This window comes from Belonocnema kinseyi, chromosome 6 (genome assembly GCF_010883055.1).
Source record: "Belonocnema kinseyi isolate 2016_QV_RU_SX_M_011 chromosome 6, B_treatae_v1, whole genome shotgun sequence".
Taxonomy (NCBI): domain Eukaryota; kingdom Metazoa; phylum Arthropoda; class Insecta; order Hymenoptera; family Cynipidae; genus Belonocnema; species Belonocnema kinseyi.
In genome coordinates this window covers 44,163,447-44,179,007 of record NC_046662.1, presented here as the reverse complement: position 1 = coordinate 44,179,007, position 15,561 = coordinate 44,163,447, and the positions used below count along the sequence as shown (strand labels likewise).

The window sequence follows — 15,561 nt, the reverse complement described above, 5'->3', positions numbered from 1 at the left end:
CATCTTTTTCAGCGCTTGAAAGTTTATTTATTTGATTGAAAATTTAACTATTAGATTAAAAATTCATTTAACAAAATTGAATATTCGATTAAAAGTTCATTCATGTGTTAAAATTTAATTTTTGTATTAAAAATAAACTTTCTAACTGAAAATTCAACTATTCCATTTTTTGTTGAAAAGGTATCTGTTTTAGGTGAAAATTCTACTAGTTTGTTGAAAGTTGGACACTTTTATTAAGGAGTCAATCTATTTGGTTAAAAATCACAACTGTTTGGTTGAATATTAATCTGTTTTGTTTAAGTATTCAAATAATTGATTGAAAACTCGTCTTTTTGGAATGCATTTCATAGTTTTTGGCTAATATAAAAAAAATCTGATTTAAATATTAGTTATTACATTTTCTTTTAGAATTCATATATTTTGGTTGAAAATTTAACTACTACTTAGTGGAAAGTGGGCCTACTTTGTTAAAAATTTATTTTATTATTTAATAGTTCCTCAGTTGATTAAAAAAACCTTTTTTTTTTAATTCAACTATTTTTTTCTTTAATTAATTTTTTTTTACTGAAAATGTAACTATTCCATGTTTGGTTCAAAATGTATCTTGTTCACCACTTGAAAATTTATTTCTTTAGTTGAAAATGTAATTATTAGATTAAAAAATTAATTTAAAACTTCAAATATTGAGCTAAGAGTTCATTCCTGTATTAAAAATCATTTTTTCGTGAAAATGTATCTTTTTGACAGAAATTCAATCTTCTTTATTGAAGATTCATCTCCATTTTATTTGATTGAAAATGATTTTTTTTACTGAAAACTTTATTGAAACGTAGAGAATTTGATTTAGAATTCATTCTTTTCGGTTGGAAATTCCTCTTTTTGGAATGAAAATTCATCCATTTTGTTAGTTGAATCTTTTTCAGATAAAAGTCTCAAATGTTTGGTTGATTATTAATTATCTGTTTTTGATTAAAGAATCATTTGTGGGTTAAAAATTCATAATTTCAGTTAAAAATTCAACTTTGGTTCACTTTGATTGAAAATTTCTTTTTCTTTTGTTGAAAATTAATTGTTTGAACGACTGTTGTCACTAAAAATGTTTAAAATAAATTTATAAATAAACCTGTTTTGGCATTGCCATTAGTTCCACGTTCTCATTTCCTTTGTTTTTAAGTATATTATGTACCTAAAATGTATATCAATTTAAGATAATTGGTTATTGTAGAGATTTCAAGCCTGCGGGTATGTGTCAGTTTATTATAACAGAGAATTTTTTTAATGAGGGAAATGTCATTAATTATTTTTTTGATAGGGAATTTTTTTTATTTCTTCCTGTCACTTCTTACCAATTTAAAAAAAATGATAGAATTTTAATCAATCATGGCTTATTTTTGTTGTTGTTGAGGAAATTATTTTCAACAACTCTACTGTTTCCAATTTTTAAAATAACTATATAATCTTTAAATATAGTTATTTGCTTAAAAAAAAATTTCTTTTAAAAAAAATTGCTCAACCGATTTCAGTCTTAGAAACTTTTACTTCCTTCTCTGGTAACATTAGAGTTGTAGACAATTTTTTCACTGAAAAAATATGACATTATTTATTAAATTTAAAACAGTTGTTTTTTTAAATTGGTAAGAAGCGTTAGTAAAAAATAAATTGCAAAAAATAATGTTTATTATTTTAAATCACGTCGTCAGTAATATTCCATTGATTCTTAAAATCATGCAAAAAATTTTTTTTGCATTGAAGTTTAATTATCTTGGTTAAAAATAACAGATTTCTGATATAAAAAAGTGAATACAACATGTTGTCGTACACATTTTTTGCAGATTGTTTAAAGTATATATTTGATAAAAAATAAAAATTTTTGATTAAAAAGATAACATTTATTTTAAATGCCTATTTTCTACGAAAAACTCTATCATAACAAAAAATAATTGAGAGTAGTAAATCTTCTTTTAAATTTGATTATTTTTGTTTGAAATAACCAATATTCAGTGTCATACATTAACATAACGTAAAATTATTAAAAAGTTATAAATCTTTCTTAGAGATGATTTCAAAGGATTGAAAATATTTGAGGTATTTTAAAAGATACCAAAAAATTTGCAATATATATTTCAATAATTTTAAGGCATTTAAGAGGTTTTCACGGTATTTGTAAATATTCCAAAGAATTTTTGAGAGTTTTTTTAACTATTTAAAAAATTTGTATGGCCTTCAAAATATTTCAAAGGATTTAAAATATTTGTTAGTACTATTATAAGCGGTTCTAAAAAAACCCTTAGTTTTCCATCATTTTCAAGCAATTTTAACCCTAACATAAACAAAAATTGTAAATATTGTTCGCATTATAATTATTGTTTTTTAAACGAAAATGTAACCTAGAATTGTAAAAAATTCAATTTCTGACGAAAAACATGATCACAATTCGAAGAAATGGTTATTTTTATCTCAGCTCAACAAAAAATGCAAATTTCGTGTAAAAAGGCTAAAATAACCGAAAATTGTTCAATAATTTTGTATGTTTGAAATTTAGTAATTTTTAAATAAAAATTCTTATTTGCCAGTGAAAAACTTATATAGCCAAAAATGCTTTAAAATTGTAAATTTTAAAAATCTGATGATTTTTGTTTAAAAGAACCAATGTCTGATGTAAAACGCTAAGTAGAATAGCCTAAAATTGTTCAAAATAGAAAATCTTGTTGATGATATTTGTTTAAGAAATTTTCTTTAAATATGTGAATTTTCAGTTAAAGGCTTTAACATAAAATATGTATAATATTTTAAATAACTTATTAAATCATTTGAAATTTTTATTTAAACGTCTAACAGTGTTAAAAAAGCAAGAATGTTTCTCAATTCGCTTAATGTATTCTATGATTTTTCTTATTAAAAGGATTTACTTATAGATGTATTAAAAAAATTGAAATTGATATAAAACAATATAAGTATTATATATATTTTTTGAAAATTCAAGAGTTCTTTTGGGCAGCAAATTGATCCTTTTGCTTAAAAATTTAACAGTTTACATGCAATTTTTTTTCTCTTTTTTCTCTCTTTAACTATTTTGTGGATATTTGTTTTGTTTAAAAACTAATTTTTTTAACTAGAATTTGTAAATATTCTAATAGAATATTGAATTTTTCCAATTCAAAATTTAACTGTTCTATTTTTTGGTCGAAAACTGCTCTTTTTTCGTTAAAAATTCAACAATTTGGTTAAAAGTGTATCTTTTTTAGTGGAAAATTGAACCATTTGTTTGAGAATTCATGTACTTTGTGGAAAAATCGTCGTTTTTTTAGTAGAAAATGAATCCTTTTAGTTGAAAATTCAACTATTTGGTCGAAAATTCATCCATACTGTTGACACATTATTTATAATAAAGTCGCGAAAATGTATACATATTCCGAGTTTATTGTTTTAAAAAAGTGCAAAATTTGTGCATGGCTCCATATTTATTTCTGGAAAAAACTTGAGATACCAAACATTTTTTTTGTGTAAATTCCTAAAAATTATCTTTTGAAAAATAGAATTTGCTAAAATCACAACTAATTTTAGGGTTACTTTATTTAAGTAATTTAATTTTCAATTGAAATAGCAGAGAATCTCTTTTTTTAGGCATCTGCTTAATTATAACTAAGAATCTCTTTGGCTTCTAAAAATTGAGAATATTTTTTTGTCGTCAGAAATTGATAAGTATTTAAAAAATTGATCTTTTATATGCTTAAGAGAATATGCAATTTATTTTCTAATATTGTAGTTAAAGAAATATATTTTGACTGATTTTGGCCGTTTGGATTTTATCTTATGTTTCTTAAACTGAAAAAATTAAATTTTTTATTCCAAATTGCTGTAGACCTCAGTTTCATTGATTGTTCAACATAACGACAATAGTTTGAAGATAATAATCGAAAATAAATTTTTTTTAAACTTTTTAATAATTGGAAAAGCAGATAAACGAAGTAACTATTTAATTTCGATTTTGAAAATATTCACGAATAAAAGCATTAATAAATAATACGGGAAAATTTAGTTTTTTTTTCTCATTGCATTTAAAATAGTACATTTTTCCAGGGTCACGAATTTGACGAATGCCGGTTTGACGTATCTGTGAATGATTGCTTGGTATGGTATTTACGAGCAGAAACTCCAGAAGAAAAACAGCGTTGGGTGGACGTCTTAAAATCTTACAAGGTAAATATTAATGCAATTTATTCATTATTTTTATCATACCACATTTATTCTAACGAGTTACACCAGGTGATTAGTGATTGCGACTTTGAAAAAGAAAAGGCGTACTATTTTTAATAAAAATGTTTAACAATTAATATTACATAATAAAGGTATTAAAATAAGTAATGGCGAAATGGTACTAATGTTACTTTTTTCTCAAATTGCTCTACAATGCAATTATTTCAAGCATTTTCTAAAAATTGCACTATATTTTAAGCTTAGTTCTTGAAAGTTTATAGAGTATTTTAGAATATTTCAGGGGATTTTTAAGAAATTTTAAAATACATCTGATTTGAGAGGATTTTCAAAATTTTTAAATATTTGAAGGAATTTGAAGACGTCTTATAAATTTGAAAATAATTTGCAGGATCTTAAAGTATTTCAGGGAATTTGTAGGGATTTCATAAGACATTTGCACTTTTATAGGGTTTCCAAGGTATTTAAAGATTTACAAAATTTTAAAGGATTTGAGCCAATTTAGGTTTTCTTTTGCAAGATTCCAAGACATTTCGTGATATTAAAAAAATTAAAATGGTATTAAAAGTTTAAAGGTTTCAAAGGTTTTCAAACAGATTTCAATGACTTTTAGGGAATTTAAGTGATTTTAAATATTTTCAAAAGATTAGAGAAAATATAATATATTTTTAAAGATTAATAGGGTTTTCGTAGAATTTCATAGGATTATAAAACGATTTCAACATATTCAAATATTTTTAAGAAATGTCAAATGATTTTGTAAGATTTCAAAATATTGAGAAGATTTCAAGGATTTTTTACGGTATTCACCAAATTTCAAAGAATTTGAACTGATTTCAGGGATCTGAAAGAATTTCAAGGATTTTTAGGTTTTAAAGTTTTTTTAAAAGCCTTTGAAGAATACAGTGCATTTAAAAAAATTCCGTGGAATTTTATGATTTTTCAAAGAATTTGTATAGTATCTACAAAATTTAAAAGGATTTCATGGTATTTATATTAATTTCAATAGATTTTAAAGGACTTTAACTGATTTCAGGGATCTAAAGAATTAAAAATATTTCAAGGGATTTTAAGGAATTTTATGAGATTTCAAAGAATTTCAAAGAATTTGTACGATATGTATTTACAAAATTTCAGGGTATTTATAAAAATTTCATTATGTTTCAAGGGGTCTGAAAGGGTTTTAACTGTTTTTAAGGTTCTTAGGATTTTAGAGATATCAAGGGATTTTTGGTCATTTTAAATTTTATAAATATTCCAAAGAATATAGAGTATTTTAAATAATTCCGTGGAATTTCATGAGATTTCAAAGATTTTTCACAATATGTATTTACAAAATTTCAGGGGATTTCTAAAAATCTCATTATGCTTCAAGGGGTCTTAAAAGTGCTTTAACTGATTTTAAGGTTCTGAGGATTTTAGGAAATTTTACATTTTTTAAAGATTTTAAAGAATATAGAGTATTTAAAAAAATTCCGTGGAGTTTTATGAGATTTCAAAGGATTTTTACAGTACTTACAAAATTTTTAAGGATTTCATGGTATTTATATTAATTTCAATAGATTTAATAGATTTCAAAGGATTTTAACTTATTGCAGGTATATGAAGGATTTCAAGGGATTTTAGGAAATTTTACATTTTTTAAAGGTTTTAAAGAATATAGTGTATTTTAAAAAAATTCCGTGAAAGGATTTTACAGTATCTTCAAAATTTTAAAGGATTTCATTGTATTTATTTTAATCACAATAGATTTAATAGATTTCAAAGGATTTTAGAGAATTTTGTGAGATTACAAAGAATTTCAAGGAATTTTTACAGTCTTTATTTACAAGATTTAAGGGGATTTCTAAAAATTTAATTATGTTTTAAGGGGTCTTGAAGGGATTTATTTGATTTTAAGGTTCTTAGGATTTTAAAGATATCAAGGGATTTTCGAACATTTTACATTTTTTAAATATTACAAAGAATATAGAGTATTTAAAAAAATTGCGTGAAGTCTTATGAGATTTCAAAGGATTTTTACAGTACAATAACCGTTTTCAGGGATCTAAAAGGATTCTAAAAATTTACGAGATTTTAAGGAATTTTAAAAATATTTGGTAGAATATTGTGTATTTTAAAAGATCTCGAGGAAGTTTATGAGATTTCAAAGAATTTCAAGAAATTTTTACAGTATTTAGAGAATTTCAAGAGATTTCTAAAAATGTCACTATGTTTCAAGGGATCAAATGTTTCAAAGTTTTTAAAATGTTTGAAGAAAGTTTAATAGATATTACAAATTTCAAGATAATTGACGGGATTTTAAAATATTTCAGGAAATTTGTAGTTATTTTACCAGTCCTAAGCGATTTTATAGAATCTCCAAGGACTTTAAAGATTTAAAAAATTGGAATGGATTTCAAAAAGTTTCGTGGGATTATGAAAAATGTCAATAGGCCTAAAGATTTTTAAGTTATGTCAAATTTGAAAGAATTTAGGATATTTTACAAGATTCCAAGAAATTTACCGATACCTCCTAGGATTTAAAAAAATTCAAAGAATTTGAAAAAAGCCTCAAACTAATATTTAAAAAATTGTTGATAAGGATAATCTGCATACTTGGCGGATTATGATTCACTATTCAGATTATCGCTAGTAATTATTTTTTGCCATTCAATGAATAAGAAACTATTCTTAATGTATTCTCAAGTTATTTATTTACTCATAAAATGTTTCTGGTATGTTTAAAAATTATTTGCTTTCGAAATAAATCGACTTTGATGAAAATACAATATTGAAGTTTTCTAAAAGTTTATGTATAATATATTTTTTTTAAGAAGGCTTTTCTGTAAAATTGTTATTTTTTATTTAAAAATTCATATTTTTAAGTAGAAATATTGCAGCTTTATTAGATAAAAATGCAAATGTTTTGTTGAAAATTTAACTATTTCCTAGACAATTTACTTTTTGATAATAAATCGTATTTTTGTGTTTTAAAGTAGAATTAAGTTGAAAAATCAAGTTTTGTTTAAGTAGAATTTTTATTTTTCTTGAAGAAAAATGTAACGGTTTGATTGAAAATTTAACAATCTTCTTAAAAAGTCCTACTTTTTGGTTAAAAATTGAACTATTAAGGAGAAAATTAATTCATTGTTTACAATTCTTATTTTCGTGTTGGAAAGTGAACTAGAATCTTCTTTGTGTAAAAATTTAAATATTTTGTTCAAGGTTTTTTTCTTTAAATTCATCTGTTTGAGGAGAAGTTTTATTTTTCTTGAATAAAAATGCAACTGTATGTTTGAAAAGTCAACTCTTTTTAAAAGGTTTGTCTATTTTAATATAAAATTTACCTGCTTTAGCATAAATTATATCTTTCGTAGATAAAAAAATGCAACTGTTTAGGTGAAAATTCAACAATTTTGTTGCAAAAGTCATACTATTTGGTTGAAAATTTTGCCGTTTTATTGGAAATTTAATTATTTCGTAGAAAATATACTTTTTGTTGAATTTAGTTTTTTGGTGTTAAAAAGAGAACTTCAAATCTTTTCTGGATGAAAATTCAACTATTTAATAAAAAAATCTTTGAATTATAATTTATATGTTTTCACAGAAATTTCATCTTTATTGTCTAAAAATGCAACTGTTTGGTTGAAAATTCAGTTTTTTATAGGAACTTATTTCTTGATAAAAAATTAATATTTTGATCGTGAAAAGTCATTTAAAATATTTGTTAACAAAAAATTTAACTATTTTTTTTTTGAAAATTCATCTTGTTGATATAAAAATGCGCCTGTTTTAGTAGAAATTTCCTTTTTATTATGAAAATACAAATTTTTGGTTGAAAATTCTTTGCTTGAATATTCAAGTATTTTGTTTGAAAGGTTTGGTTCAATCACTTTGTTAGGAAATATATTTTTTCTTGAAGATTTATATTTTTAGTTGAAAATTTATCTCTTTAGTTAAAAGTTTAACTATTCTGTTGAAAATTAATATTTTTTAATTGAAAATTCAATTACATGGGTAAAAGTTAAAGTACATTGTTAAGAATTTATTTGTTAGATTTATGTCTGATTAAAAATTTCACTGTTTAGTGGAAAAAATTTTTCTTTGTTTAAAATTAATTTTTTAACTGAAAATATAATTTCCATTTTTTAAGATTGATCTTTTTGAGTTAAATATTCCTTTTTAGTAAAAAAAAAAATAACTTTCTTGGTTTTAAATTTTATGTTTGTTGAATAACAATTCATCGGTTTCATGTGGAAACTTCTTCTTTTTGGTCTGAAAATTCTTTTCTTTTTGGATGAGTTTCATCTTTTTTCATTGAAATGTAAACTATGACACTTATTTTGTTGGGAATTTATCTTTTTAGGTTGAAAATTCAACTGTTATGTTAAAAATGGTAATAGTTTGTTGATAATTCAAGTATTCTGTTAAAAAGCCATCTTTTATAGTAGAAAAGACGTTTTGTTGTTTATAATAAATTAAGTAAATTTGAAAAATTTTAATTTTAATTTGAAATACTATTTTATTCTGTTTATAAAAGATCTAATGTTAAAAGTATTACAAGATTAAAATTCTGGTATTTGAATGTTAATTTTTTGGTCAACTAAAAGTTCATTTTAAATATTCTATAATACAACAGAGCAAAACTTTTCAAAATAAATTAATTTTGAAACAAATACTTAAGTTTTCGCCTATAAAAATATCGATTTTTTACAAAAATGTAAGAGTTTCATTTTCAGTTAAAAAAAATTATTTTTCAACAAAAAAAAACGGATTTTCAACAAAATGGTTTAATTATCTACCAAGGTGATGAATTTTCAAATAAAATTAAGAATCTTCAACAGGTGTAGTTAAATTTAAAAACAAAATTAATTTTCAACCAAAAAATTAATTTTTAAACGAGAAGATTAATTTACAAATAATTCAAATAATAATAATAATTCTTCCAGCAATAACTAGCAAAAAATTTCTGGAAACTAAAAATCACTGAAATAACTGATTACAGCGTTCTAAGGGGTTTAAAGATATCAAGGGATTTGAGGAAATTTTACATTTTTTAAAAAGATTTTAAAGAATATAATGTATTTTAAAAAATTCCGTGGAATTGTATGAGATTTCAAAGATTGTTTTACAGTACCTACAACATTTTAAATGATTTCATTTTAATTGTACTAATTCCAGCAGATTTCAAAGGCTTTTTAAAGGATTTTAACTTTTTCGGGGATCTGAAAGGATTCTAAAGATTTTAGGAAATTTTCAAAAGATTTGATAGACTATTGTATATTTTAAAATATTCCAAAAAAGTTTATGAGATTTTAAAGAATTTTAAGGAATTTTTATAATATTCACAAAATTTCAAGAGATCTCTAAAAATGTCACGATGTGTCAAGGAATCTTAAAGGATTTTAAAGATTTCAAGGGATTTTAGGGAACATTAATTTTGTTAAAGATTTTAAATAATATAGTGTATTTAAAAAAATGCCGTGTAATTTTTTGAGATTTTCAAGCATTTTTAGAGTATCTTCCAAATTTAAAAGGATTTCATGGTATTTAAGATAAATTGACAATTACTAGGACAGTTAGGAAAAGCTAACCCACATAAACACAATTTTAAAATGCGGAATTGGAATTTTTGGTACAAAAACCGTTATAATAAGTAGTTTATTGAAATAAAATGGCACAATTTACTTATAATTTAATACAGAATACATTAAAAAGCAAGAATGGATTGTGGTTACCGTTTAATTATTTATTCTAAACTCATAAATTAAATTATTTAATCAAATTAGTAAGTATGCATTAAAAGTTAATATTATAGACTAATATTAGTAGTCGTAAATTTTAAATATAGAATTCATCTTAATTCAAGTCAATACAAAATTGAAAAATCTATTGTGACAATTTAAATTATTTTTGGTTACAAATTTTATTATTTGGTTGAAAATTGTATTGGCTGAGAAATCTGTTTTGATTAATATTTCAACTATTTTGTTGAAAGTTCGTCTTTTTGGTTAGAAAATTTGTTATTTTAATAATAAATTACATTTTTCTTTGGGAAAAATGCAACTGTTTTGTTAAAAATGATATTATTTAGGTAGAAAATTCATAAATTTGTTAAAAATATTTTTCCTATTTATACAAAAATCTTATTTACTTAAAAAATTATGTCATGTTTAATTTATAATTAAAACATTTTTCGATTGAAATATCAACTATTATATTTTTTGATAAGAATTAATCTTTTTTGGTAGAAAATTAGTCTTTTTTATTCAAAAATTCATGAATTTGTTAGAAACTTGAAGTATTTGGTTAACCAAAAAAGTTAAATTCTGATAAAAAAATATAATAGTTGATATTTTAACCAAAAAAGATTTTAATTACATATTGAAAGCAGACGAATTATTAAAAAAAAAAAAACGAATTTCTAATCAAACTGCTGAAGCCTCAACTTAAACAGATTAATTTTCAACCACAATTGCATTTTTGTTCAAGAAAGATGAAATTTATAATTAAATAGATACGTTTTCGAACCAAAATGACGATTTTTCAAGAAAATATTTCAAATGTTAATCAAAAAACATTTTTCAGTTAAGAAATAAAAAATTCTTTTCAACGAAACTGTTGAATTTTCAAGTAAAAAAGATGAGTTTTCTTCAAAACAGTTATATGTTTAATTTGAAAATATAAATTTTCAAGAGAAAAGTTAATTTACTTAATTTATCTGAAAAAGTAAATCGATAATATTAATCTGATTAATATTTCATATAAAACTATAACATTGAATTTTAATGCAGACAGCTCGTTCCGGTTTAGACAACTTCGCCAAAAAAATTTCCAAATGCGGGAAATTAAAATATTCATAAGTTATCCAATAAAATTGCTAATAAAGTTATGAATTTTATTCTTTTACGTATTAAAAATGTGCAAAAACATTACCTTTTCTTTGTAGTGTAAGAAATTTCAGTAATACAGTACTGTAAAAGTTATGCGGAAAGTTCTTTACTAATATAATATTTTTTACTAAATCTATAATTTGTCAGAACAAAAATAAATAGTGGTAACATATTCAAAAGAAGTTCAAAAATAATAGAACATTTTTTCTTTTATAATTTATGTTGGAATATAAAAGATACTCAACGATATTTATTATTGTCTCAGTATTGGAAATACTTTTTTCGTTGTCCCAGTAATGGTCGGTTTATTTTATGTTAATTTAACTAGATTTCAAAATTTTCAAAATTTTTGAAGAAATTTTAATAGATATTAAAAATTTCAAGATAATTTGCGGGATTTTAAAGTGTTTCAAGAAATTTGTATAGAATTTTTCACCAAAAAAGGTGCATTTTTAAACAAGAAGATTAATTTTTAAATAATTCAAATAATCATAATTCTACTAGTAATGACTAGCAAAATACTTCTGCAAACTAAAAATTACTCACAGTAAGAAGGAAGTGGGGTACAAATCTTTTGTTACATCAGGAGGTGGGGGGGGGGGGAGTCTTTAGAGAGGGCCTATAATCCGTTAAGTAATTTAAGTAGGGCCACCTAAGCTTCCAATATTAGAAATAAAATTTACATTTATTTTCTCGCTTATTAACAGGCAGAGTCGGGATACGGCAGTGAGAATAGTTTGAAACGTCACGGAAGTGCAATTTCACTGATATCGAATACACAGTCGACGACAAGTGCGGGAAGTTTCAGCAAGCGGGGAGTCAGGAGCTTAAAAGAGAAGCTCGCCGAGATCGAGACCTTCAAAGACATTCTGATTCAGCAGATTGATACGCTTCAGAAGTACTTTGATAATTGTGCTGAGACCTCGAAAAATGTAAAGAGCAAGAGCCTCTTCCCCGAGGACAAAGTTGATGGGGCATTTGATCCTGCGGAACAGTCGGTAGATTTTAAGGGAGAAGCGATCACTTTCAAAGCAACGAGTGAAGGAGTTCTTGCGACTTTGCAGCACTGTCTGGAATTAATGGGACAAAGGGAGGATGCCTGGCGTCGACGGTGGGAAAAAGAAGTCGAGAAAAGACGCAGGTTACAGGATTTGTACAAAAATTTGAAGGACCAAATCACATTACACAGTGGTGAATCTCTCAGGCCGCGGGTTCTTATTCACGGAGGCCCAGATTATGAGGTAATTTTTAGTTTTTCAATTGTATTTCACTAAAGTTTTGTAAGGTATTACAGAAAATCTTGTGTGATTTAGAAACGACGCAAATGATTTACAGATATTTTCTTATTATAACGAGAAAATTTGATATGAATGACACAATTGTGTCACTTACTTAAAATTACTTAAAATTGAGAGATTTTTTTTTATTGGCAAAATATGTTCTCTCCTCGAGCCTCTCTAATTATCTGATTCTGTACTTTTAATTTTTTTTTTTTAACAATTAAAATACATTTTCAAAATATTTCCGGATCAACTATTCATCAATTCAAATTTCAAATAATTCATCAACTATTTGTATATGATAGAAATTTTCTATAAGGCTCTATTTGCCCCTTTCTCGCGACATATTTGTCACAAAAATGTATTTATTTTGTTTTTACATAAAAATTTTGTTTACAAGGCTAATGAGTAACAGGGTGGCCTCTGGGCCGGGAAAGGACAGTCAATTTATTTCTTGACCGGGAATTTTACCAATTTTCAGAAGAAAAATTGGCCCATGTTCGAGATCAACAGTTTTTAAAATAATTAAAGTGCAGTCTAAAGGTTTAAACAATTAAAAATTAAAAGCATTTAAAGTTTAAAATTTTTGATAAAAATCAGTTTTATTTTATCAACTGTAGATATAAATAAATAAATTTTTTTTAAATGGAGCTTTACTTTGAAAATAAAAATCTGATAAATAATTGATTTGATAAAACGATTCTAGATCCTTTCAAAATTTGAGCATTTCCTGATTGTAACTATTTTAATTCAAAAATCTTAATAAGAATTGATATTAATATATCATTTATTCTGATAATTTTATTTTTAAATAAAAATTTTTATGATTTACCAATAAAATATTTTTAATTAAAAATTTTTAATATATTATTTCTATTTATTTTTTTAGCCATTAAAAATGATTTCAAGTAATTCAAACGAAGTGTGTTAACATATTTTTTCAGAACTTCTAAATATATTTTTAAATTAATCGATTTTTTCCTAAAATTTTTGGAAAATCGTGTGAATAAAAAAAATCCTTAAAATCTCCCAGGCTCTTTTTTGATAATTTTTGAAATCTCTTAAAATATTTTTAAATTTTCTGTTACATTAATTTTTTAAAAATAAAAAATTATTTTCAATTTTCCTAAAAATCTTCAGAACATGTTTTTATTCTTTTAAAGTCTTTCACAATTCTTAAAAAGGCTCTAAATTTTTGGTTTGAAATCTTTAAATTATTCGAAATCATTTCAAGTTCTAAATTTAATTTATTTCTTCTTAAAACTTCTTAGTATCTCTTAAAATTACTCTATTTTTTTCTACAAATAATAAATGTTCTATTGTTATTTATAAGTTCAAATTTTAAAGATTTTTTTTTAAGGATTTTTTTAAAAGTTAAAAAAAATTTAATTCATTTTAAAATATATTTAAAACTTCTGAAAAAAATTCTAAAATTATTTTAAATTTGAAAAAATTTAAAACCACTTCTAGATTTCTCAAGATTTTGAATTAAAAAATTTTTTTGTTAGGAATTTACCTTGTTTCCTTAAAAATTCAATGACTTGTGGAAAAAGTTAAACTCTTTTGTAAAAAATTAATTTTGATATTTGTAAGATTCATCATTTTAATTAAAATTTCATATTTGAAAATTTCACTACTTTGTTAACTCATTTTTAAACTAAATATTTAATTATTCAGTAAACATTTTTAAACATTAAAAATTCTTTTTTTTTGTTGGAAAATTCAAGTATTCCAGTTAAATATTCATAATTTTAGTTGAAAATTCATCTTTTGGGATAAAAATAAATTTATTTGGTTGAAAAATAAACTCTTTTGTTAAAAAAATTTTTGTATTGAAGATTAATCATTTTAATAAAAAAAATTCACTACTTTAGTTGAAAATTCATTTTTTTTTGTCAAATTTTGGACTGAAAATTTAATTACTTAATTTTTGGTTTTGAACGTTGTCTTTTTTCGTTGAAAATTCGTCTTTTTTGTTCAACCTTGATTTTATTAACTTAATTATTTAAGTTTTTAGTAAAAATTTATATTCTTTTTGTAAAAATTGATTTTTTTTAAAGTTTAACTGTTTTAGTTGAAGGGTCATTGTTTCATTTGAAAATTCATTTTTTTTAGTTTAAAATTCCAGCTGAGGATTCATAATTGTAGTTGAAAATTCATTAGTTAATATAAAAATCAATATTTTTTTTTACTAAAAATGTAACAATTTCATTTACTGTTAGATTTTTTTTTTTCTATTTTAAAGTTTAAATATTTGGTTGAAAAGGTGTCTTCTTTGATTGAAAATATACTTTTTTCGTTAAAATTCATGTATTTTATTAAAAAATATTTTTTTTTGTAGAAAATTAATCTTTTTGTTTAAAAATTAATCTTATTGTTTAAAAATTAATTTTTTTGTTCAAAATTTGTCTTTTTGTATAAAAAGTCTGTCCTTTTGGATGGAATATGCATATTTTGCTAAAAAATGCATCTTTTTTGGTTGAAAATTCATTTTTTTATTCGAAAATTCGACTGTTTGGTTAAAATTGCAATTGTTTTCAGTTGAAGTTTATTCCTTTTTTTTTTTTTTTGAAAATTCAACTATTTCAATAAAAATTCGACTTTTTTGTTGATAATTTGTTGGAAATGTAACTTTATGATAAGCAATTAATTAGTATTGAATAATTATGATTATAGAAGATTGAAGGACGATCGAGAAAATTGGAAAATAGATTGGATTTTTAAAAAATCTCGAATGGCCTCCCTGTCATACGATTTTTCTACTTTCAGTAGTTTAAATTAGAAGTTTTTAATTTGAAGGACCAGGAAAGGCCCGTGATTATTTTTTAATATGTGCCATCCTAATTAAAGAAATGTTTTAAATTTTCAAAGAGATTTTGATGATTTTAGACCACTAGTATTGTATACAAAATATAATGCAATGTAATTCTGACTGCGCGGAAAAGTTGGACTTTAATGTGACTAAAAAAAGAATTTCCTCATTGGTTGTGCAATAAGTTATGTAAGTCATGTAAACAATTACTTTTAACAATTTCAAAATTTTAATACAAATTATCTATTTTGCGATAAGAGTACATATTTCTAATAAAACATTTTTAGTTCAGCCCTCCTCAAAAATTTTCACTTAACTGATCAGAGCGCTATATTAGATATATTAGATTTTTAGTGACACTACATTTTTATTGTTCTGT

At 23.4% G+C, this 15,561-nt stretch overlaps 1 protein-coding gene across 1 annotated transcript in view; it reads left to right on the top strand.

Annotated features, from left to right (window-relative positions):
• The window catches only part of LOC117174104 (ceramide transfer protein), a 46,702-nt gene that overhangs the window by 4,123 nt on the left and 27,018 nt on the right, over positions 1-15,561 (top strand). Inside the window, exons 2-3 of the mRNA XM_033362853.1 lie at positions 4,081-4,200; positions 11,798-12,331. Coding sequence (XP_033218744.1) covers positions 4,081-4,200; positions 11,798-12,331 — 654 coding nt within the window. The remainder of the gene's footprint in view (positions 1-4,080; positions 4,201-11,797; positions 12,332-15,561) is intronic.